The 25,152-nt window shown below is 45.4% G+C and overlaps 1 protein-coding gene across 1 annotated transcript in view; it reads right to left on the bottom strand.

Moving 5' to 3' along the window:
* Positions 1-24,562, bottom strand: part of LOC129819768 (F-BAR and double SH3 domains protein 2-like) — a 52,774-nt gene extending 28,212 nt beyond the window's left edge. Inside the window, exons 1-3 of the mRNA XM_055876340.1 lie at positions 24,302-24,562; positions 17,901-17,998; positions 12,582-12,627 (exon numbers count right to left, since the gene is read on the bottom strand). Coding sequence (XP_055732315.1) covers positions 12,582-12,627; positions 17,901-17,998; positions 24,302-24,322 — 165 coding nt within the window. The 5' untranslated portion in view covers positions 24,323-24,562. The remainder of the gene's footprint in view (positions 1-12,581; positions 12,628-17,900; positions 17,999-24,301) is intronic.
* Positions 24,563-25,152: the final 590 nt, after the last annotated feature.

Genomic DNA, 25,152 nt, shown 5'->3' with positions numbered 1-25,152 from the left:
GTGAAACAATTGTTGGAAAAATGACTTGTATCATATGCACAAAGTAGATGTCCTAACTGACTTGCCAAAACTATAGTTTGTTAACAAGAAATTTGTGGAGTGGTTGAAAAACAAGTTTTAATGACTCCAACCTAAGTATGTAAACTTCCGACTTCAACTGTACTTACTGAAACGCTCGTTTTTCGCTTTCCATCACAAAACGTTTTGCTACGGTATGTCCTAATGAACACGACACTAAACCGTAATCTGTGTGTAGAGCCCTACGGGCCCTGGTCAAAGTAGTGCAGCACAATATAGGGAAGAGGTTGCCAATTCAGAAGCAGCCATGGACTCATTCACCTGTACTATGTAGAGCTTGCTGGTTTTCTGTTCTACCTGATAATTAATTGCACACACACACACCTCTTGTCCCAGTTTGAAATCAGTCCCTGATTAGAGATGAACAATGAAAGAATGCAGTGCAACTGGCTTCGAGGTCCAGAGTTGAGTTAAACCAGAGCAGCACCCCCGGAAATACCGCGGACCGGCAGTAAGGTTGAGCTTTGAGGAACTGAAATAGCGTTGCAGAGTAAACAAAGAACATACATGTTTACATTTATTTGTTTTTGAACTTTAGCATGCGATAGTGAGGGGGGGGGGGGGGGGGGACCCCGCAACAGTTGACAATATATTGTATAGTTTTGACAATATCGCAATATTATTTTCACACTAGTTGGCTGTACCTGCACCAATCTCCAGTATTTTTCCTTCATAGCTTGTTCTTCATCTTTTTAAATAGGGAGCCAATTTGTTTCTAGCACTTTTATTTCCACGACTGATCAAAACTCATTTTCTCATGGCTCTCTCTTGTCCCTCTGCAACAGACATATGGTCAGCAATATGTTTGGAACATCAAATCACAGTATCGAATCGTGAGAGAGAATCGCAATACATATCGTAGGTGGTGTAACAGTGTTGCTTCAGTCTCTCTCCTCGCCCCTACCTGGGCTCGAACCAGGGACCCTCTCCACACAACAATTGACACCCATGGTTACCTATCGCTCCACAAAAGCCACAGCCCTTGCAGAGCAAGGGAAACAACTACTTCAAGGTCTCAGAGCAAGTGATGTCACCGATTGAAACGCTATTAGCGCGCAGCGCGCTAACTAGCTAGCCATTTCACACCGGTTACATCGGCACCTAAGTATCATGATAATATCGTATCGTAAGGTCTCTCAGAAATTCCCAGCCCTAGTATGCGAGGGAGCATTTGTTTGCAAAAACGTGCACACGCACGCACGGCTATACAGAGCACATTCTCAGCTGAACAGAAAGACAGGTGATCTAAATTGGGACTTAAAGTTCATGCAGGGCGGTCAGATCCATCTAGCCAACTCCTATGGTCATTGCCATACCAGAACTATTTGAGTTGGCTATACAGCGCCAACAGATGGGACCAGGCTAAAGTCAATCCACAAGGGACACACTTTAGGCCCAGTCTCTAAACCCTTTGGTCTCTCTGGGTTCTGGTGTCAAAGCCCCAAACGGCAGAATCCACCACCACAAACCCAGCCATTGTGGGAGTCACAGAGAGTGCAGCCAGCAGGGTGTGAGGGAAGAGGGGAAGGCAGGATGGGGTAAGAACAAGGGACAGAGTGTCATTTCATCACTTACTGTGATTTGAATATCAAATCGGGTCATGGCAGCATGCAGGTGTTAAGAGATGAAAAAGAGAGGGTTAGTGAAGAAGAGCCAGAAGGAGGAGGGGTAGGCTAGAGGAAAAGAAGAGTTTCAGAGTCCACTGTGACCCACTTTGATTTAACAGTCTAACTCTAGTCTCTAATTTGGCGCCAAAAAACAGAGGATGCCATTTAACCTGCACAGGCCCAATAAAGCCATCTGCTGCTTTTACCAAGGTCCTGTTCATTAGGGCAAACGGTTTGAAACATTTTGCAATGGAAAATTAATTAGTATTCTGTTTGTCTCTCTTCTTCCATTTGATGCCTAATGCACACGACCTAATAGTTCAGAGACCAAAGCAGAAAGCCGAGTGAGAAGAATACTGTTGTATTATCACAACTGTCTGTCATTGAAACATATTGGGAAAGTCGTATTGATTGCATGTACCGCCAATCCTCATTGCTGAACAACTATACAGTGTGTGCTCTTGGTGTAAGGCGAAGGTGCCCTTAGACGCTGATTGAGTCCGTTTTTCATTTTCCCAACTAATGGTCAAAGGGACAATCCGCCGTTCAAACAATAAAGTAGTCACACCCCACCACTGATTTGGTAAACAGCTGATGGTGCCACTCAAATTCATGGGCAGAGCTATGGATGCAAGGACTGACTATCTGTGAGATCAAATTTAGAGTTTTAACCATGTTATGAGCCTATATAGATATTTTTTTTTACAATTACAATGTTTACAAACATTGGAGTAAACACAAGCGCATGAGGCATTTCAAAGTTGGTGTAGCGGACCACAAATGCACCCTGGCGATGTCACGATCGTGTGGAGGATTGACGGACCAAAACGCAGCATTTGGAAAATAAGACATCTTCTTTTATTTTAGAAGAAGGCAAAACGAAAAACAAAACACTTACAAACTAACCAAAACAATAAACGACCGTGAAGCTAATAAAACGTAGTGCACACACAGGCTACAAACGTATAACATAGACAATTACCCACATCAAACGAAAGCCTATGGCTACCCTAAATATGGCTCCCAATCAGAGACAACAGAAATCAGCTGTCTCTAATTGGGAACCCATTCAGGCAACCATAGACTCTCCTAGACAACTACACCAACATAGACACAGCTAGACACATACACTCAACACAAACCCATACACTACACCCAACACCCCCTTTACCATATAACCACCCAAAACCGATAAAACACAAACATTCCCCATGTCACACCCTGACCTAACTAAAATAATAAAGAAAACAAAGAATACTAAGGCCAGGGCGTGACATAACCCCCCCCCCCCTTAAGGTGCGAACTCCGGGCGCACCAGCACACAGTCTAGGGGAGGGTCTGGGTGGGCTTCCTTCCACGGTGGCGGCTCCGGCACTGGTCGTGGTCCCCACCCCACCACATTCACTAACCGCCTCCTTAGCTTCCTCCAAATGACCCCCCTCCACATTAACCCCACTGCATTAAGGGGCAGCTCCGGACTGAGGGACGGCAGCTCCGGACTGAGGGACGGCAGCTCCGGACTGAGGGACGGCAGCTCCGGACTGAGGGACGGCAGCTCCGGACTGAGGGACGGCAGCTCCGGACTGAGGGACGGCAGCTCCGGACTGAGGGACGGCAGCTCCGGACTGAGGGACGGCAGCTCCGGACTGAGGGACGGCAGCTCCGGACTGAGGGACGGCAGCTCCGGACTGAGGGACGGCAGCTCCGGACTGAGGGACGGCAGCTCCGGACTGAGGGACGGATCTGGCTGCTCATGGCTGGCTGACGGATCTGGCTGCTCATGGCTGGCTGACGGATCTGGCTGCTCATGGCTGGCTGACGGATCTGGCTGCTCATGGCTGGCTGACGGATCTGGCTGCTCATGGCTGGCTGACGGATCTGGCTGCTCATGGCTGGCTGACGGATCTGGCTGCTCATGGCTGGCTGACGGATCTGGCTGCTCATGGCTGGCTGACGGATCTGGCTGCTCATGGCTGGCTGACGGATCTGGCTGCTCATGGCTGGCTGACGGATCTGGCTGCTCATGGCTGGCTGACGGATCTGGCTGCTCATGGCTGGCTGACGGATCTGGCTGCTCATGGCTGGCTGACGGATCTGGCTGCTCATGGCTGGCTGACGGATCTGGCTGCTCATGGCTGGCTGACGGATCTGGCTGCTCATGGCTGGCTGACGGATCTGGCTGCTCATGGCTGGCTGACGGATCTGGCTGCTCATGGCTGGCTGACGGATCTGGCTGCTCATGGCTGGCTGACGGATCTGGCTGCTCATGGCTGGCTGACGGATCTGGCTGCTCATGGCTGGCTGACGGATCTGGCTGCTCATGGCTGGCTGACGGATCTGGCTGCTCATGGCTGGCTGACGGATCTGGCTGCTCATGGCTGGCTGACGGATCTGGCTGCTCATGGCTGGCTGACGGATCTGGCTGCTCATGGCTGGCTGACGGATCTGGCTGCTCATGGCTGGCCGACGGATCTGGCTGCTCATGGCTGGCCGACGGATCTGGCTGCTCATGGCTGGCCGACGGATCTGGCTGCTCATGGCTGGCCGACGGATCTGGCTGCTCATGGCTGGCCGACGGATCTGGCTGCTCATGGCTGGCCGACGGATCTGGCTGCTCATGGCTGGCCGACGGATCTGGCTGCTCATGGCTGGCCGACGGCTCTGGCAGATCCTGTCTGGTTGGCGGCTCTGGCAGATCCTGTCTGGTTGGCGGCTCTGGCAGATCTTGTCTGGTTGGCGGCTCTGGAAGATCCTGTCTGGTTGGCGGCTCTGGCAGATCCTGTCTGGTTGGCGGCTCTGGCAGATCCTGTCTGACGAACGGCTCTGACGGCTCGGGACAGACGGGCGGCTCTAATGGCTCGAGGTAGACGGATGGCTCAGATGGCGCTGGGTAGACGGATGGCTCAGATGGCGCTGGGTAGACGGATGGCTCAGATGGCGCTGGGTAGACGGATGGCTCAGATGGCGCTGGGTAGACGGATGGCTCAGATGGCGCTTGGCAGACGGGCAGTTCAGGCATCGCTGTGCAGACGGCAGACTCTTGCCGGCTGAGGCGCACTGTAGGCCTGGTGCGTGGTGCCGGAACTGGTGGTACCGGGCTGTGGACACGCATCTCAGGGCTAGTGCGGGGAGCAGCAACAGGACGCACAGGACTCTGGGGACACACAGGAGGCTTGGTGCGTGGTTTAGGCACTGGTGGTAAAGGGCTGGAGACACGCACCATAGGGCTAGTGCGTGGAGGAGGCACTGGTGGTACTGGGTAGGGGCGGGGAGGTGGCGCCGGAAATACCGGACCGTGCATGCGTACTGGCTCCCTTGAGCACTGAGCCTGCCCAACCTTACCTGGTTGTATGCTCCCCGTCGCCTGACCAGTGCGGGGAGGTGGAAAAACCCGCACCGGGCTATGTAGGCGAACCGGGGACACCATGCGTAAGGCTGGTGCCATGTACGCCGGCCGGAGGAGACGCACTGGTGACCAGATGCGTTGGGCCGGCTTCATGACATACGGCTCAACGCTCAATCTAGCCCGGCCGATACGTGGAGCTGGAATGTACCGAACCGGGCTATGCACGCGTACAGGAGACACCGTGCGCTCTACTGCGTATCACGGTGTCTGTCCGTACTCTCGCTCTCCACGGTAAGTACAGGGAGTAGGCGCAGGTATCCTACCTGACTTCGCCACACTCCCTTTAAGGCCCCCCCCAAGAATTTTTTGGGTTGTACTCACGGGCTTCCAGCCTTGTTTCCGTGCTGCCTCCTCATATCGCCTCCTCTCGGCTTTACCTGCCTCCAGCTCTTCACGAGGAAGGCGATATTCTCCCGGTTGTGCCCAAGGCCCCTTACCATCCAGTATCTCCTCCCATGTCCAAGAATCCTGTGTAGGTGGGTCCTGTTGCCGCTTTACATGCCGCTTGGTCCTGTATTGGTGGGTAATTCTGTCACGATCGTGTGGAGGATTGACGGACCAAAACGCAGCATTTGGAAAATAAGCCATCTCTTTTATTTTAGAAGAAGGCAAAACGAAAACAAAACACTCTTACAAAACTAACAAAACAAACAAACGACCGTGAAGCTAATAAAACGTAGTGCACACAGGCTACAAACGTATAACATAGACAATTACCCACATCAAACGAAAGCCTATGGCTACCCTAAATATGGCTCCCAATCAGAGACAACAGAAATCAGCTGTCTCTAATTGGGAACCCATTCAGGCAACCATAGACTCTCCTAGACAACTACACCAACATAGACACAGCTAGGCACATACACTCAACACAAACCCATACACTACACCCAACACCCCCTTTACCATATAACCACCCAAAACCGATAAAACACAAACATTCCCCATGTCACACCCTGACCTAACTAAAATAATAAAGAAAACAAAGAATACTAAGGCCAGGGCGTGACAGGCGACGAGGGTTCGAGACCCATCTTGGCCACCCTCTGTCTATGCCCTCATCTCTACATTTCCTGCTGTACTTTGAAATATATCATATTAATCCTTCAAAATGTTTTACAAAATAATCAAATGGATATTAATATAAAAGTAAAAACAATTACGTAGCAATCACAGAGTGCCACTTTAAGGTTAGGATTGGGTGAAGGGAAGCTGATCCTAGGGGAAACGTCTCACCACCAGAGATTTTTATACATCTAACCCAAGATATACCACAGCCTGTCATTTCCAATGGGAGCAAATTAATGATAGCGCAGGCAAGCAGATCCAAGCACGTGCTAGCGGGATGCTATTGGCGCGTTCTAGCATGTATTGGCATATTTCTGTTACGGAACGCCTACTCTGATGTGTGCGTATGCAATAACTAAATTCGCCCTCGCGCGCCTAAACAACTAAAAAAAAATGTAATACTTTGACAAAGGGTAAAGTCTACAAAACTTAGTGCACTCGGTTCTTAAGAGATTTTAGTTTTAGGAAAAAACTGAATTGAGATGAAATGTTTTGGTAATGACAGAAATCCATCTCGCACCATCTTCTCCCACTGGGCTTCCTTTCATCACCATATGTGGTGGCGAGTGGAAATGCCAACCGGATGCCCCCGAGCAAGGCAGTTAACCCACTGTTCCCCATGCGCCGAAGACTTGGATGTCGATGAAGGCAGCCCCCCGCACCTCTGATTCAGAGGGGTTGGGTTAAATGCTAAAGACACATTTCAATTGAATGCATTCACTTGTACAACTGACTAGGTATCCCCCTTTCCCTGTATACATCCAGGTTAAACATCTGCCTCATTGCTCTATCTGTGCCAGTGTGTGTGCTCTTTAGGGAAATCAAAATGGCTACAATCAAATGACCTATTATGAAAAAAAAGAAGCCACTAACGCGTTCTAGGTAGACAGGGGGTGTTCGTCAGCTGCCATACCCCATTTGTGTCAAAGTACGATGAGTTGTGCATTCTTTTATGGGTCTTTGGGCACCAATGTTGTACTGGACTGTCAGTTGACTAACTGTAGCAGTCTGAAGCTCTGCACAATTCACATCAGCCTCCTTTGTCCTCTTTCATCAATGAACTGTTTTTGACCACTGGCCTGCTGTTGGCTGGATGTCCTTTGGGTGGTGGACCATTCTTGATACATATGGGAAACTGTTGAGGGTGAAAGACCCAGCAGCGTTGCAGTTCTTGACGCTAGTCTTGGGCGGTATACCGTATACCGAGGTATAAGGGAAATAGCCACGGGATGGTTTTTCAATACCGCCAAAACTATTTATTTTAAGTTTTTGAATACTTGTAGTTACTTTTTTAAGTAAATACCTGCAGTCAACTTGTGCAATACATTACGATATAAAAAAGATTGCGTTCATTTCCCACATCATTTTTCATTATGAAACTTACTGGTAGCCCCCATTCGCGTGGTGTTTTCTCACTCACTGTTGTGCAGCATGCTCCAGGTGATCTAATTACTTATAACTATTATGTTAACTGTCTAAAATGTACTAAATGTTCTGCAGTTCTGCATTTTGTTTGCTAATTTAGTAGCTAGTTAGCTATCTAGCTAAGTGGTTAGCTGCTTCCAAAACCAAGCTTCACTTGTTAGCCTAATAAGACTGCTAAACAGGCCTACCACCATTGCGTCGTCGGCAAACTTGATGGTGTTGGAGTCGTGCAAAGCCACACAGTCGTGGGTGAACAGGGAGTGCAGAAAGAGACTAAGCACGCACCCCCGAGGGGTCCCCGTGCTGAGGGTCAGCGTGGCGGATGTGTTGCCTCCATCCACCACCTGGGGGCATCCCGTCAGGAAGTCCAGGATCCAGTTGCAGAGGGAGATGTTCAGTACCAGGGTCCTTAGCTTAATGATGAGTTGAGGGCACTATTATGTTGAACACTGAGCTGTAGTCAATGAACAGCATTCTCACATAGATGTTCCTTTTGTCCAAGCTGGAAAAGGCAGTGTTGAATGCAATAGAGATTGCATCATCTGTGGATCTGTTGGGGCAGTATGCAAAATGGACTGGGTCCAGGGTGTCTGGGATGATGGTGTTGATGTGAGCCATTCAAAGCATTTCATGGCTACAGATGTTAGTGCTACGGGGCGACAGTCATTTCGACAGGCTACCTTGGTGTTCTTGGGCACAGGGACTATGGTGATCTTATTGAAACATGTAGGTATTAGACTGTTGGGAGTGTCTGTGGCTGCGCTGCACTTTACAAAGCGGTTTCATAACTGTAATGCTATCTGACAGTTTCTCTGAACTCACCGTGTGCGACCTGAAGCAGGGTCATATTCACTAAGCAACAAAGGGAAGAAAACATTAGCGCACATTGTTGCGAAACATTTTGCAATGAAAAATTTGTTTAGAAAACTTTAAGTAGGTCCCTCCCAGTTCTGTTCTGTTTGCTATCATTTGGTTCCTAGTAAGTACACACACACAGTGACAGGATACCAACAGCAGGGCTGCGTGATGACCTTTAACCTCTACTGGGATGCCACCACATTGCTGTGATGTCCTGAGTGTCTTGGTAAGAGAGGGAGACATATACAGAGAGACAGAGCGAAGACAGCTAATCTCTGCAAGAGTAGCCTAAGTATATATTCTTTCAATAAGTTTTGTTGGTATAGTCTGGCTAAGTCAATTCTAGTTAAGTGCTGCCCTTCTACATAGTAGCCTGTTTAATCATTGATTTGAACTACTGAATGCTATGTACTGCGAAGTGTTGGGAACATTGACTGGTTTCAGATCAATTTGTGATAGCTTTCTGATAATTGGCAGATGAGTGTTAGAGGGGGTATTTTTCTTCACCTCTGCTAGACAATCATCAATTAGTTATAGTACTTCAGTTGCCCCTATTTCTTCAGCGGTGGCGTTGTCATGCGGTGGCGTTGTCACCCAAAACAAAGACGTTCTGCAGAGTTATTCGAGGAAGGAAAGAGCCAAAGGCTTCACGGCACTCTCTCACTTCAGTGTCTTACCTAGTTATTTTTAGATTCTCATTTTTCTCTTTTGGAACTTTGTCAAGTATGTATGTGATTTCTATCCCTGTTCGCTCCTCTCAGTATGTTTTACAGACGCTCCCCACCCAGTGGATGCAACCCTTCTAATCTAGTGTACCCTGTGAGCAATACCCATAATTTCTAGACGATGGCTCACCATTCATCGTACTGGGCAATGTCAACCTCCTGGCGCCTGACTTCGACTCATTTCTTTCCACCTCTATTTCCTCTCCTTGCCTTTTTGAACTCACCCTGACCTCCCAGTCGCCTCCCACTCATAATGCAGGGAATATGCTTGACCTCATCTTTACTAGGGGCTGTTCGCTGACTGATCTCACGGCAACCCCCATCCAGGTCTCTGATCCCTACTTTGTTTTTGTTTTTCTCTCCCCCAACCTTACCGACTCGCCCCTACCCAGATGGTCATCTGTCGTCGCAAACTTCGCTCTCTCTCTCCTCCTACCACCCCTCTTCTATCCCATAATCTCTTCCTTCCGCTAAATCGTTCTCCCACCTGTCTCCTGACTCTGCCTCTTCGACCCTCCCTTTCCGCCTCTGACTCCCACTGTCCCCTTTCCTCCAAGGCAGCTCAACCCTCCCCTCCTGCTCTGTGGCTGAGTGACTCACTGAGTCGTGAAAGAACAGGGCAGCAGGCAGTTGAATGACAAATTGGGAAAACAAAACTCCACAAGGACCTAGCATCCCTCCTCTCTACCTTCTCTTCTGTATTCACTTCTAAAGGCTCTTCCTATCACTAAATTCCAAGCCTCTGCTTCCAATCCCCATAAAATCTTTTACACCTTTTCCCTCATTAATTCTCCACCACTTCCCCCCCTCTACAGACGGCTTTGTCAACTACTTTGAAAAAAAGGTTGACAACATCCGCTCCTCATTCACTCAGCCTACTGAGTCCAATGGTCCTACTCACACAGAACTACCCTACACCTTGACCTCTTTCTCCCTTCTCTCTCCAGATGAAATCCTACAACTAGTGATGTCCAGCCACCCGACAACCTGCCCACTGGACCCCATCCCGCTTCCCTTGTCCATACTATATCTGGAGATCTACTCCCATTTCTCACCAACTCATCCCTGACCACTGGCTGTGTTCCCTCTGACTTCAAGATTGCCAGTCGCTCCCCATTACAAGAAACCAACACTCGACCCATCTCATGTAAAAAACTACAGACCAGTTTCCCTTTCTTCTTTACTTTCCAAAACATTTGAGCGTGCCGTCTCTGACCTACTCTCTCGTTATCTCGCTCAGAACGATCTTCTAGATCATAACCAGTCAGGCTTCAATACGGGTCACTCAATGGAGACTGTTCAGCCAAAGTAGACTCTCTCTCCTCTGTTCTCATCGTTCTGGATCTATCCACTGCCATCGACAGTGTGAACCATCTCTCTACCCTCTCAGGGCTGGGCGTCTCAGCCTCTGCATACTCCTGGATTGCATCCTGACTGGCAAGACGCTCCTACCAGGTGGCACGGAGAGAATCTGTGTCTGTACCACATGCCCTCACTACTGGTGTCCCCCACGGCTCGGTACTAGGCCCTCTTTTCTCTATACACCACGTCACTCGGCTCCGTCTTATCCACTCATGGTCTCTCCTATCATTGCTATGCGGATGACACTTAACTACTTTTCTCATTCCCCCCTTCTGACACTTAGGTGGTGACCCGCATCTCTGCATGCTTAGCAGATATCTCAGTTTGGATGTCAAGCTCAACCTCGGCAAGACGGAGCTGCTCTATTACCTCTCCATCACGGTCAACAATTCCACTGAGTCCCCCTCCCAGAGTGCAAAGAACCTTGCCGTGATCCTGAACAACACACTGTCGTTCTTTAAAAACATAAAAGCAGCAATTCATTCCAGCAGATTGATGTTCTACAATATCAGTAGAGTACAACTTTTCCTCACACATAAAGCTGCGCAGGTTCTATTCCAGGCACTTGCCATATGGGCTCCCCGCTTGTGCCATCAAACCCCTGCTACTTATTCAGAATGCCGCAGCCTGTCTGGTGTTCAACCTTCCCAAGTACTCCCATGCTCCTCCGTATACTCCACTGGCTCCAGCTGAAGCTCGCATTGACTACAAGACCATGGTGCTTGCATAAAGAACAGCAAGGGGAACTGCTCCTCCCTACCTTCAGGCTATTCTCAAACCCTACATCCAAACCCGAGTACTCCGTTCTACCACCTCTGGTCTCTTTGCCGTCCCACTCCTATGGGAGGTCAGCTCCCACTCAGCCCAGTCAAAGCTCTTCTGTCCTGGCACCCCAAAGATGGAACCAGCTTCCTCCTGATGCTAGGACAGCAGAATCCCTGCCCATCTTCCGAAAACATCTGAAATTCTACCTCTTCAAAGAGTATCTTAAATAACACATCTCTTAATGTGTGTGCATCTATAGCAGCTCACGGGATTGGCTTTAGGGCAGATAGAGACAGGCGGCACAACACAGCTACTAGCACAACAACGCTATTCATGAATAAATCATGTGGTGATGGGAATTGTTCAGTATCCTTCTTCAGCAGGCTCACAGCAGGCTTCTTGTGTGGCACCGTGAATCTTTATCCGACTAGATAGTGTTGGTTGGAGAGTGGGTGTGAGTAAGTGTCTTGGAGGCACTCTGTCTTGGAGGTGACTCTTGATATATAGAAGACTGTGGTACATATGAATGGCATGTGAGCAGGGTATGAATAAAATCCTCAAAATACACCCCTCCACCCCCCCCACAAAAGTGGCTGGGTAGTGCCTGGTTGGGGTTACTCCCAAGTCAGGACCCTCTTTTAAATCACAGTAAGGACATTCCACACGGGGATGCAACGCAAGAATAGACCAAAGCAGGAGCATAGGGGTATTTTGAATCAGTACATTTATATTCACAGGAAGCTGTGGCCAAAACAACTCCACAACGAGGAAGTGGGCCACACGAAAATGCCACAACTGAGACAGAAGACTTTAGAGCTGACACACATCGCATCGAATGAGGATCTAGTGGTCGTCTGATTTAGGGACCACCTGCTGTAGCGTATGACTATCAAAACTTTCACGCGATTCTACATGTAAAGTAGGTGCGCACTCGGATCGCAAATTACGTTCAGGAGGTACTAAGTACGCTCGGCCAGCAAATGTGTCTGAGCCCTTAGAGTGGTCCTCTCAGATAGAGGAGTAATCCATCAGACCACAACTGAGCCCTGATCCTCCCAACGACGCCAACCTTAACTATACCCAAACCTCATATGGTGGCGCAGTTGGTGTCTTTGTGTGTCATTATTGGGAGATTCTTTTTTTGGCGACACAAATGAGAAGACGACAGCAATGCCACAATATAATGTCATCCATATGCAGAAATGAACACGGATCCAGAGTGTTAGAGAGAGCAAACTAAGGATGGATAGAGAGAGAGAGAGAGAGAGAGAGAGAGAGAACACTCACCTGGGCATAGTCCCTCTCTACAGCGGCTTTCTTCTGACTGAATGTCCTATAAGGAACAAAGGTAGAACAGAATGATATACACCATATAATAATTAACTGGGAAAAGAGACTGAATGGACACTACAAAACTATATAAGTTAAGCAAAGCATGGTACATTTAGATTCAAAAGCCAATGACATGCTAGGCATCATAACTACATGACCAAGAGTACGGGGACATCTACTCGTTGAACATCTCATTTAAAAATCATGAGCATTAATATGGAGTTGGTTCCCCTTTGCTGCTATAACAGCCTCCACTCTTCTGGGAAGGCTTTCCAATAGATGTTGGAACATTGCTGCGGGGACTTGCTTCCATTCAGCCACAAGAGCATTAGTGAGGTTGAGCACTGATGTTGGGCGATTAGGTCTGGCTCTCAGTCGGTTTTCCAATTAATCCCAAAGGTGTTAGATGGCGTAGAGGTCAGGGCTCTGTGCAGGCCAGTCAAGTTCTTCCACACTGAACTTGACAAACCATTTCTGTACGGACCTCGCTTTGTGCACAGGGGCAGTGTCATGCTGAAACAGGAAAGGGCCTTCCCCAAACTGTTGCCACAAAGTGGGCTTCCGAGTGGCGCAGCGGTCTAAGGTACTGCAGCGCAGTGCTAGAGGTGTCATTACAGACACTCTGGTTCGAATCCAGGCTGTATCACCACCGGCCATGATTGGGAGTCCAATAGGGCGGCGCACAATTGGTCCAGCGTCGTCCGGGTTTGGCCGGTGTAGGCTGTCATTGTAAATAAGAATTTGTTCTTTGTAACTGACTTGCCTAGTTAAATAAAAAATAAAGCACAGAATTGTCTAGAATGTTATTGGCTGCTCTAGCGTTAATGGAACTAAGTGGCCTAACCATAAAAAACAGCCATCCGCCAAACTTTATGGTTGGCACTATGCATTGGGGCAGGTAGCGTACTCCTGGCATCCGCCAAACCCAGATTCGTCTGTCGGTCTGCCAGATGGTGAAGCTGCCAGAAAATGCGTTTCCACTGCTTCAGAGTCCAATGGAGTCCAATGGCGGCAAGCTTGATACTACTCCATTACACATCGTGATCTTAGGCTTGTGTGCGGCTGCTTGGCCATGGAAAGCCATTTCATGAAGCTCCTGCCGAACAGTTCTTGTGCTGATGTTGCTTCAAGAGGCAGTTTGGAACTCGGTAATAAGTGTTGCAAACGAGGACAGATGATTTTTACACGCTTCAGCCCTTGGTGGTCCCGTTCTGTGAGATTGAGTGGCCTACCACTTCGCGGCTGAGCTGTTGTTGCTCCTAGGTGTTTCCACTTCACAATAACAGCACTTACAGTTGACAGGGGCATCTCTACCAGGTCAGTAATTTTACGAATTGACTTGTTGGAAAGGTGGCATCCTATGACGGTGCCAAGTCGAAGGTGATTGCATGGCTGTGTGCTCAATTTTATACACCTGTCAGCAGTGGGTGGCTGAAATAGCCAAATCCACTCATTTGAAGGGGTGTCCACATACTTTTGTATATACAGTGGGGCAAAAAAGTATTTAGTCCACCAATTGTGCAAGTTCTCCCACTTAAGAAGATGAGAGAGGCCTGTAATTTTCATCATAGGTACACTTCAACTATGACAGACAAAATTAGATTTTTTTTTCTCAGAAAATCACATTGTAGGATTTTTTATGAATTTATTTGCAAATTATTGTGGAAAATAAGTATTTGGTCAATAACAAAAGTTTATCTCAATACTTTGTTATATACCCTTTGTTGGCAATGACAGAGGTCAAACGTTTTCTGTAAGTCTTCACGAGGTTTTCACACACTGTTGCTGGTATTTTGGCCCATTCCTCCACGCAGATCTCCTCTAGAGCAGTGATGTTTTGGGGCTGTTGCTGGGCAACACGGACTTTCAACTCCCTCCAAAGATTTTCTATGGGGTTGAGATCTGGAGACTGGCTAGGCCACTCCAGGACCTTGAAATATTTCTTACGAAGCCACTCCTTCGTTGCCCGGGCAGTGTGTTTGGGATCATTGTCATGCTGAAAGACCCAGCCACGTTTCATCTTCAATGCCCTTGCCGATGGAAGGAGGTTTTCACTCAAAATCTCACGATACATGGCCCCATTCATCCTTTCCTTTACACGGATCAGTCGCCCTGGTCCCTTTGCAGAAATACAGCCCCAAAGCATGTTTCCACCCCCATGCTTCACAGTAGGTATGGTGTTCTTTGGATGCCACTCAGCATTCTTTGTCCTCCAAACACGACGAGTTGAGTTTTTACCAAAAAGTTCTATTTTGGTTTCATCTGACCATATGACATTCTCCCAATCTTCTTCTGGATCATCCAAATGCTCTCTAGCAAACTTCAGACGGGCCTGGACATGTCCTGGCTTAAGCAGGGGGACACGTCTGGCACAGCAGGATTTGAGTCCCTGGCGGCGTAGTGTGTTACTGATGGTAGGCTTTGTTACTTTGGTCCCAGCTCTCTGCAGGTCATTCACTAGGTCCCCCCGTGTGGTTCTGGGATTTTTGCTCACCGTTCTTGTGATCATTTTGACCTCACAGGGTGAGATCTTGCGTGGAGCCCCAGATCGAGGGAGATTATCAGTTGTCTTGTATGTCTTCCATTTCCTAATAATTGCTCCCACAGTTGATTTCTTCAAACCAAGCTGCTTACCTATTGCAGATTCAGTCTTCCCAGCCTGGTGCAGGTCTACAATTTTGTTTCTGGTGTCCTTTGACAGCTCTTTGGTCTTGGCCATAGTGGAGTTTGGAGTGTGATTGTTTGAGGTTGTGGACAGGTGTCTTTTATACTGATAACAAGTTCAAACAGGTGCCATTAATACAGGTAACGAGTCGAGGACAGAGGAGCCTCTTAAAGAAGAAGTTACAGGTCTGTGAGAGACAGAAATCTTGCTTGTTTGTAGGTGACCAAATACTTATTTTCCACCATAATTTGCAAATAAATCCATAAAAAATCCTACAATGTGATTTTCTGGATTTATTTTTCTCATTTTGTCTGTCATAGTTGAAGTGTACCTATGATGAAAATTACAGGCCTCTCTCATCTTTTTAAGTGGGAGAACATGCACAATTGGTGGCTGACTAAATACTTTTTTGCCCCACTGTATAGTGTATCAATCCGATATCTAATGAATGTGATGGCTTGTTAAATAAATGATACATTGTTACAAATCGTTTGATTGATCCAAATAGTAGAGTGGTGCATATAACTATGCAGTGTAGATGTGCTGTAATATTTTTACTCCATTCTATTTCACTGCTTATCGAGGTCATATTCGTTAGGGCATGCAACGGAAAACACTTATAACAGAAAACAAAGATTCAAATGCATTATTGGTTAAAATAGTCCCTCCCTGTTTCAGTCTGTTTTCTTCCGTTTGATGTCTAATGAATAATCCCCAGGGTCCCAGTTGTGTTATTATTTGGAGTCTTTCCAGGAGTGAGCAGAGTATGGCACAGCTTGTTCTCTCTCACATGTAAACAGTTGGAGAACCACAACTGTGGCCTATGTCCTTCCCTCCACTCTCACAACAAAAATAATCCTAATTCTTTCTGTAACTGTACTTATTTGTCCTCACGTTCCCGGGCCACTAGTCCCTCCTTTCTCCCGGTCTCTCTCCCTATTCCAGGCTTTGTTCTATGCAACTGTATCCAGGACTTCCTGACAGGCAAACCCCAGGTGGTGAGGGTAGACAACAACACCTCTGCCACATTGACCTGCAACACGGGGGGCCCCCAGGGGTGTGTGCTCAGCCCCCTCTTGTACACCCACAACTGTGTGGCCATGCACGACTCCAACACCATCATTAAGTTTGCCAACAACATGACAGTGGTGGGCCTGATCGCCGACTGGAGCCTACAGGGAGGTGGTTAGAGCCCTGGTAGAGTGGTGCCAGGAAAAGCCTCTCCCTCAACGTCAACAAAACCAAGGTGATCATGGACTTCAGGAAACAGCAGATGCAGTGGACGGGGCTGCAGTGGAGAGGGTCAAAAGCATCAAGTTCCTCAGCGTGCACACCACAGAGAACCTAAAATGGTCCAATCACACCACCACTGTTACAGTGTCTCTTCAACCTTAGGTGACTGAAGAAATTCTGCATGGGCCCTCGGGTCATCAAGAAGTTCTATAGCTGCACAACTGAGAGCCTCTTGACCAGCTGGATCACCGCCTGCTACAGCAACAGTACTTCCCTCATCTGGAAGGCTCTACAAAAGGTGGGGCATCACTGGGGGCTTCCTGCAAGCTCCCTACCCTCCAGCCTCCTTGATTTGAGAACGAGAGCCTCTGAGGTCTAGGGCCACAGTCAGACACCGCGGCTCTTGAGTCTTCTTTTCTAGCACACGTTCACTGGGCATTTTATAGTAATTACAGAGTGTGTTAATATTTGTCTGAGTGCTCCAGTATACAGCAAGGCCAAACTGACACAACAGATCCAGCTTCCTCTATGATGATGTGCATGTCCTCTTGGCCTGTTTTCCTTTCCCTCTGCATGGGTCATGTTCATTGGAGAACACCGATTTAAAATTCTGTGCAATGGAAAACAAAAATTAATTTCTTATTGGAGTCCAGGTAGTCCCTCCCTGTTTCAGTCTGTTTGGTACCTATTGAACACATCCATGCCTCCCTATACTATATCACTGCTTGTCCCTATCATTCTCCCTGTGCCATGTTTTTTATTTTATTCTGGTAATTTTCTCGATAATACCATTTGCAGGACTCCAAGATTTCCTGATTATTCCATCCTGATTCCAGGAATCTTTGGGAAGGATGCAACTCTAATTTTAACACTGAAAGGTATTTTTATCCAACTTCGATTTTCCTCCTAGAGTGACTGGCTGAACATTTCGGGCTTGTTCGATCTCTAGGTATTTTTCTTCTCTCTTTGTTATACTCTCTTTCCCCCCCAACAAACTACTTATGGCAGCCAGAACATCTGGAGTGGAGGCCCTCCTTGCTTTTCACTTCCAGCTGTTTAGTGTGGGCGGTGCCACCTCAACTAAGCCAAAGAAAAGAAAGCGAAACCCAAGACTACCGTTACATTCCAAATAAACCCTTAGCCTCCCTGCCAGGGTACTTCATGTCATAGACATGTACAAAGATCAGATTGGTATTACCAATATGGTAATAGTGGCTAAACCCCCCCACCCCCCTCCATGTAGATTTGTCTTTGATTATATCTATCCAAGCCTTTCACAACTACGCAAGTGCCTAGGTAGTAGGGGTTGATTTGGAACTGGGGATAGAGACGCAGCCTCAATTGCCATCCACCGGCTCCCTCCACCATCCCCTTACTTCAGGTCCTCTAGTAGGTCACACTCTGTCTGGTGTTTGATGTGTAGTCTGCTCATCTGCTCAGCATGAGTGTGCTTTAGCTCCTGGGTAACCTTGACCTGAGGGAGAAAAAAAATGTCAGAAGAAATGGACTAGACAACCAAAAACCAAAAACCAACCATCTCTCATATACGGAGAAGAATACCATAAACTCCTAAAAAGTGCACTGAATGTCATATAATCACAAACACATCATTTTTAACAGTCTCTCTATACCTGCACTGTAGCAAAAACAATTGCAACAGAAAACTTAGCACACATTTTTTTAAATTAAGCTGCTTGTTGGAATGCCAAGAGTGTGCAAAGCTGTCATCAAGGCAAAGGGTGCCTACTTTGAAGAACCTCAATATAAAATATATTTTGATTTGTTTAACACTTTTTTTGGTTACTACATGATTCCATGTGTTATTTCTAGAGGTCGACCAATTAAATCGGCATGGCCGATTAATTAGGGCCGATTTCAAGTTTTCATAACAATCGGTAATCGTCATTTCTGGATGCCGTTTGTGGCATATCACATTGCATTCCACGAGGAAACAGCGTGGCAGCCTGACCACCTATTACGTGAGTGCAGCAAGGAGCCAAGATAAGTTGCTAGCTAGCATTAAACTTATCTTATAAAAAACTATCTTCACATAAATCACTGGTTAACCTAGTAATATCATCAACTACGTGTAGTTAACTAGCTTGTCCTGCGTTGCATATAATCAATGTGGTGCCTGTTAATTTATCATCGAATCACAGCCTACTTCGTCAAACGGGTGATGATTTAACAAGCGCATTCGCAAAAAAAGCACTGTCGTTGCACCAATGTACCTAACCATAAACATCAATGCCTTTCTTAAAATCAATACACAAGTATATATTTTTAAACCTGCATATTGGTTCAAATAAATTCATATTAGCAGGCAATATCAACAAGGGAAATTGTGTCACTTGTCTTGCGTTCATTGCACGCAGAGTCAGGGTATATACAACAGTTTGGGCCGCCTGGCTCGTTGCGAACTAATTTGCCAGAATTTTACATAATTATGACATAACTTGGAAGGTTGTGCAATGTAACAGCAATATTTAGACTTATTGTTGCCACCCGTTTGATAAAATACGGAACGGTTCCATATTTCACTGAAAGAGTAAACGTTTTGTTTTCGAAATGATAGTTTACGGATTTTACCATATTAATGACCAAAGGCTCGTATTTCTGTGTTTATTATATTATAATTAAGTCTGGGATTTGATATATGAGTTTGACTGAGCGGTGGTAGGCAGCAGCAGGCTAGAAAGCATTCATTCAAACTTTACTGCGTTTGCCAGCCGCTCTTAGCAATGCTTGATCACAGTGCTGTTTATGACTTCAAGCCTATCAACTCCTGAGATTAGGCTGGCAATACTAAAGTGCATATTAGAACATCCAATAGTCAAAGTTATATGATATGAAATACAAAATGGTAGAGAGAGAAATAGTCGACGCATCATAATTCCTATAATAACTGCAACCTAATATTTATTTAATGGGAATATTGAACCACCAGCTTTCATATGTTCTGAGCAAGGAACTTAAATGTTAGCTTTTTTACAGGGCACATATTGCACTTTTACTTTCTTCTCCAACACTTTTTGCATTTTTTAAACCAAATTGAACATGTTTCATTATTTATTTGAGACTAAATTGATTTTATTTATGTATTATATTAAGTTAAATAAAAGTGTTCATTGTTCATTCAGTATTGTTGTAATTGTCATTATTTCAAATATATATATAACACCCGGCTGATTAATCGGTATCATCTTTTTTTGGTCCTCCAGAAATCAGTTGACCTCTAGTTATTTCATAGTTTTGATGTCATCACTATTATTCTACAATGTAGAAAAAAGTAAAAATAAATAAAAACACTTGAATGAGAAGGTGTCCAAACATTTGACTTGTACTGTATGTGTGTACACACACACACACACACACACACGTTCAGTTTGGGGTCACTTAGAAATGGTTTTAAAGAAAAGCACATTTTTTGTCCATTAAAATAACATAAAATTGATCAGAAATACATTGTTAATGTTGTAAATGACTATTGTAGCTGGAAACGAAAGATTTTTTATGGAATATCTACATAGGCATTCAGAGGCCCATTATCAGCAACCATTACTCTTGTGTTCCAATGGCACGTTGTGTTAGCTAATCCAAGTTTCATTTTAAGAAGCTAATTGATCATTAGAAACCCCTTTTGCAATTATGTTAGCATAGCTGAAAACTGTTGTTCTGATTAAAGAAGCAATAAAATTGGCCTTCTTTAGACTAGTTGAGTATCTGGAGCATCAGCATTTGTGGGTTCGATTACAGGCTCAAAATGGCCAGAAACAAAGACCTTTCTTCTGAAACGCATCAGTCTATTCTTGTTCTGAGAAATGAAGACTATTCCATGCGAGAAATTGCCAAGAAACTGAAGATCTCATAAAAGTACTACTCCCTTCACAGAACAGTGCAAATTGGCCCTAACCAGAATAGAAAAAGGAGTGGGAGGCCCCAGTGCACAACGGAGCAAGAGGACGATTACATTAGAGAGCCTAGTTTGAGAAACAGACGCCTCACAAGTCCTCAACTGGCAGCTTCATTAAATAGTACCCGCAAAACACCAGTCTTAACGTCAACAGTGAAGAGGTGACTCCGGGATGCTGACTGTTCTTTCGGCTACCGCATGGCAAACAGTACCGGAGCTCCCAGTCTAGGTTCAAAAGGCTCCTTAACAGCTTCTACCCCCAAGCCATATAAGACTGCTGAACAGTTAATCAAATGGCTACCCAGACTATTTGCATTGATCCCCCCTTTTTTACACTACTGCTACTCGCTGTTTATTATCTATGCATAGTCACTTTAACCCTACCTACATGTACATATTACCTCAACTAACCTGTACCCCACATTGACTCGGTACCGGTACCGCTGTATATAGCCTCATTATTGTGTTACTATTTTTTAAACTTTATTTTATTGTGTAAATATTTTATTAACTCTTAACTGCATTATTGGTTAAGGGTTTGTAAGATTTTCACAGTATCTGTTGTAATCGGTGACAAAATTTGATTTGGCAGATGCCAGGAGAACTCTACCTGCCCCAATGCATAGTGCCAACAGTATAGTTTGGTGGAGGAGGAATAATGGTCTGGGGCTGTTTTTCATGGTTCGGGCTAGGCCCCTTAGATCCAGTTAAGGGAAATCTTAATGCTACAGCATACAATCACATTCTAGACCAGTAGTCGCCAACCGGTCGATCCCTATCGACTGGTCGATCTTCAAGGCATTCCTAGTCTATCACCAAATATTTCTGTAGAATTTATTCAACACTATTACAAAATGCGCTTCTGAGTAGCCAAGTATCGATAGCCCTGCGTTTTATTATTATTAACAGCTCATCGTGTCGATTTTAATATTAAGGAATATTTAACTTTCTCTGGTCATAGGAACAACATGAATTTGTGCATGAAGCAGACGCGGTGCGACTTGAGTTTCACCATCAGGTGGAAGACGGTGTCCCCTCTCTCTGGTCAGTCTCACTGGAGGAAAGGAAGGAGAGAGCAGGGACTGTGAGAGGCGGTTGGGAAAAATCGTTTTCAATGATCACCCAACTCGGAATTCCAAGTCGGAAACTCTGGGCATCTTTCTAGAGCTCCGACTTTCCGACCTGAAGATCACTGACGTCGTGATTTGACCTCGTTGACCATCAGATGCAGGTACCATCAGTCAAGTAAAATAAAAAAGCTAATGATTTCAATTCATGCTCCACAGTGCCTCACAAACGCTAAACCAACATAATTTCTACAAATCTATGTGTGACGTTAATGTAAAAAAATATATATAAAAAATTTATCTGAGCAGTACATCTCAGCTTGCTTTTTGACTGCGAAAGTGACCTTGACGCAGAAAATGCTGGTGACCACTGTTCTAGACGATTCTGGGCTTCCAACTTTGTGGCAACAGTTTGTGGAAGGCCATTTCCTGTTTCAGCATGACAATGCCCTCGTACACAAAGCGAGGTCCATACAGAAATGGTTTGTCGAGTGGTGTGGAAGAACTTGACTGGCCTGCACAGAGCCCTGACCTCAACCCCATTTAACACCTTTGGGATGAATTGGCACACCGACTGAGAGCCAGTCCTAATTGCCCAACATCACCCTATTTGACATAGATATGATGTGTGTATGTATTGATATGTAGGCTGTGTGTGGCATTTTTAAATGTATGTAGTTCTGTCCTTATCTATTAATGTTATGTATTATGTCATGTTCTGTGTGGACCCCAGGAAGAGTAGGTGCGAATTTCACAACAGCTAATTGGGATCCTAATAAAATACGAAATACCAGTGCTCAACCTCACTAATGCTCGTGGCTGAATGAAAGCAAGTCCCCGCAGCAATGTCCCAACATCTAGTGGAAAGCCTTCCCAGAAGAGTGGAGGCTGTCATAGCAGCAAAGGGGGAACCAACTCCATATTAATGCCCATGATTTAGAAATTAGATGTTCGACGAGCAGGTGTCCATATACTTTTGGTCATGTGGTGTATATTAAATTCAGATTGTCCTACTTCCCACAGCTTTGACCTTATGTTATTTTTAGTGCTATATTGAATACTGCAGTGTTGGGTTTGGAGCATGCAAGAAAGGCATTTCAATGTACTTGTGCGCGTGACATTAAAAACTCGAAACTAATGTTCAGTCCGGACACTATTCAATGATCTCACACCAGCATTAGTTATCTGACTAACACAGCCGATCATTAGGGGAAAATATACTGAGGCTGAAATAAGGCTACATTCAGGCAACTACAAAAACAGGTCAAGTGGTTGATCTAATAGGCCACGGTGTGTTTCTATTTCAGGAAATGAATCATCTGTAGCGCTACCACTGACATCTGAATGGCTTTGGACTATTCCTCAGCAATTAGTATGCTAAAGCTCCCCTGTTTGAGAGAAATGTAATCCATAAACAATCATGAACATAACAAATGTCAAATGTACTGTAACAGTGATAATTCATACTTCACAAAAATAAACACAACATGCAATCATTTCTAAGATTTTACTGAGTTACAGTTCATAAGGAAATCAGTCAATTGAAATAAATGAAGTAGGCCCTGATTTATGGATTTCACATGACTGGACAAGGGCACAGGCCCACCCACTTGTAAGTCAGGCCCACCCAATCAGAATGTTCTTCCCCTCAAACAAGCTTTATTACAGACGTAAATACTCCTCGGGGCCCCCTCAGACAATCTCACAGGTGAAGAAGGCAGATGTGGAGATCCTTGGCTGGCGTGGTGACATGGAGTCTGCGGTGGTGAGGCCAGTTGGACATAAAGAAAAATAATCTAAAATGGATGTTGGAAGCGGCTTATGGTAGAGAAATAAACATTCAATTATCTGGCAACAGCTCTGGTGGACATTCCTGCAGTCAGCATGCCAATTCCGCGCTCCCTCAACTTGAGACATCTGTGGCATTGTGTTGTGACAAAACTGCACATTTTAGAGTGGCCTTTTAATGTTCCAAGCACAAGATGCACCTGTGTAATAATCATGCTGTTTAAATCAGCTTCTTGATATGCCACACATGTCAAGTAGATTAAATTCTAACAGGGATGTAAACAAATGTGTGCAAAAAAATTAGAGAAATTTGCTTTTTGTGAATATGGAACATTTCTGGGATATTTAATTTCAGCTCATGAAACCAACACTTGTTGCATTCATATTTTTGTCCAGTATAAAATCCAGTTGTTATTTCATTAACAACAACTCTTGATTCTAAAGAATTTGATATAGTTGAACCTCGACTATAGGAATTCTAACAGAAGTACAATTTCTTATCCAAACAGCAACAGACTTCTCTGTGTAATGTTTTTGGAACATGATATAACAGGATTCCCATGTTTGTTGCTGTTTTAGTTACCTTTAATCTTTAGAGGTCTACATTCAGCCATCCAGCACCGCGTTCGCTTGTAACAACTCTCCACTAAGACTGTTACAATGTATGTATATATATTTTTATATAGTTTAAGCCACGCAAAGGCTACAATTTGGAACCGTGAGAACATTCGTTTTTTTATTGAATTGAGTACCATTTTACCCAGGACATTTCTTAGGCTACTTTGGAACATTCAAAAAATATTAAAGTTTAGAATATCTAAAACAACTCATTAACCAAAAGGTCGTGTTTGCGTTTGATACGAACTGACGTTATAACACGTTGTGCCGACCTGGTGGTTGCATATCTTAAAATTGGACTACAACAAAGCGTGCATCTTTCAACAATTAGGCTACATAAGCAACATTCGTCGAAACATTCGCAGAGAAAAGTAAAACCGGGCCAACTCACCTTTCTTGGCGGAGGCTGCATGTTAGAATTTTTACATGGATTCCCCCCCCTAACAAATATTGACGTCAATCCGCAAAAAAAACTTTCGATTGTATGTAAATTACAGAATGATAACCACGCACTGGGTGAATTTAGTCTGGTTCAGGCGGCCATGACGACCCAACTCAACACACCGATGAAGTCCTGTTGAAAATCGACTGCCTCTGGGAACATAAAAGCGAAGTTTGCGATTCAGCGGGGTTTCCGGTGGAGGAGAAACGGGGGATGGCGGCACGCTGAGGAAGTGCACGGGACTTTTCGTGGGGATTGCATTGCTCATTGTTGGGAATTTGTGATGTAGACTCACCGTGGCCATGTCCGCTGCATAAACATGGGGATTTGTTGGAGATTAGGTGAATCATATCTGACCCTGCACATCTGTACGTTTAGGTCTATGGCCCTCAGAAAAACACCTATTTTATAATTTCCCCTCAATTATCTCAGATGAATATAGAGATTTATTCCTACAGATAAGTGACATGTCAAGGCAAAAGTATACAGATTCAACATGGTTGAGTAAAACAATTTCCAGGTTGTTTTGTACAGGCCTACTATTATGATTATAGGCTATCAGCAGATAGCGGTGCACTGAGTCTGATGTGCTTATAAGAGATTCATGGGAGAATGCAATTGCATTGCATTTGTGAACAGGGACAGACTTGGACCAGAAATAAGCCCCAGCATTTCCTCAAGGCTCCCACACCGGCTCATTCAATAACGTTTCTCCACTGATGCATAGCGGTTGTTAGAAATATGATGTGTAGTGTACATCTTATCCCTTGAACGTTTGCTTTCTTTGCAGTTAAAACAAT

The sequence above is a fragment of the Salvelinus fontinalis genome, chromosome 2 (genome assembly GCF_029448725.1).
Source record: "Salvelinus fontinalis isolate EN_2023a chromosome 2, ASM2944872v1, whole genome shotgun sequence".
Taxonomy (NCBI): Eukaryota; Metazoa; Chordata; class Actinopteri; order Salmoniformes; family Salmonidae; genus Salvelinus; species Salvelinus fontinalis.
The sequence above is the reverse complement of the archived record's forward strand: the minus strand, read 5'-3'. Positions and strand labels throughout refer to the sequence as shown.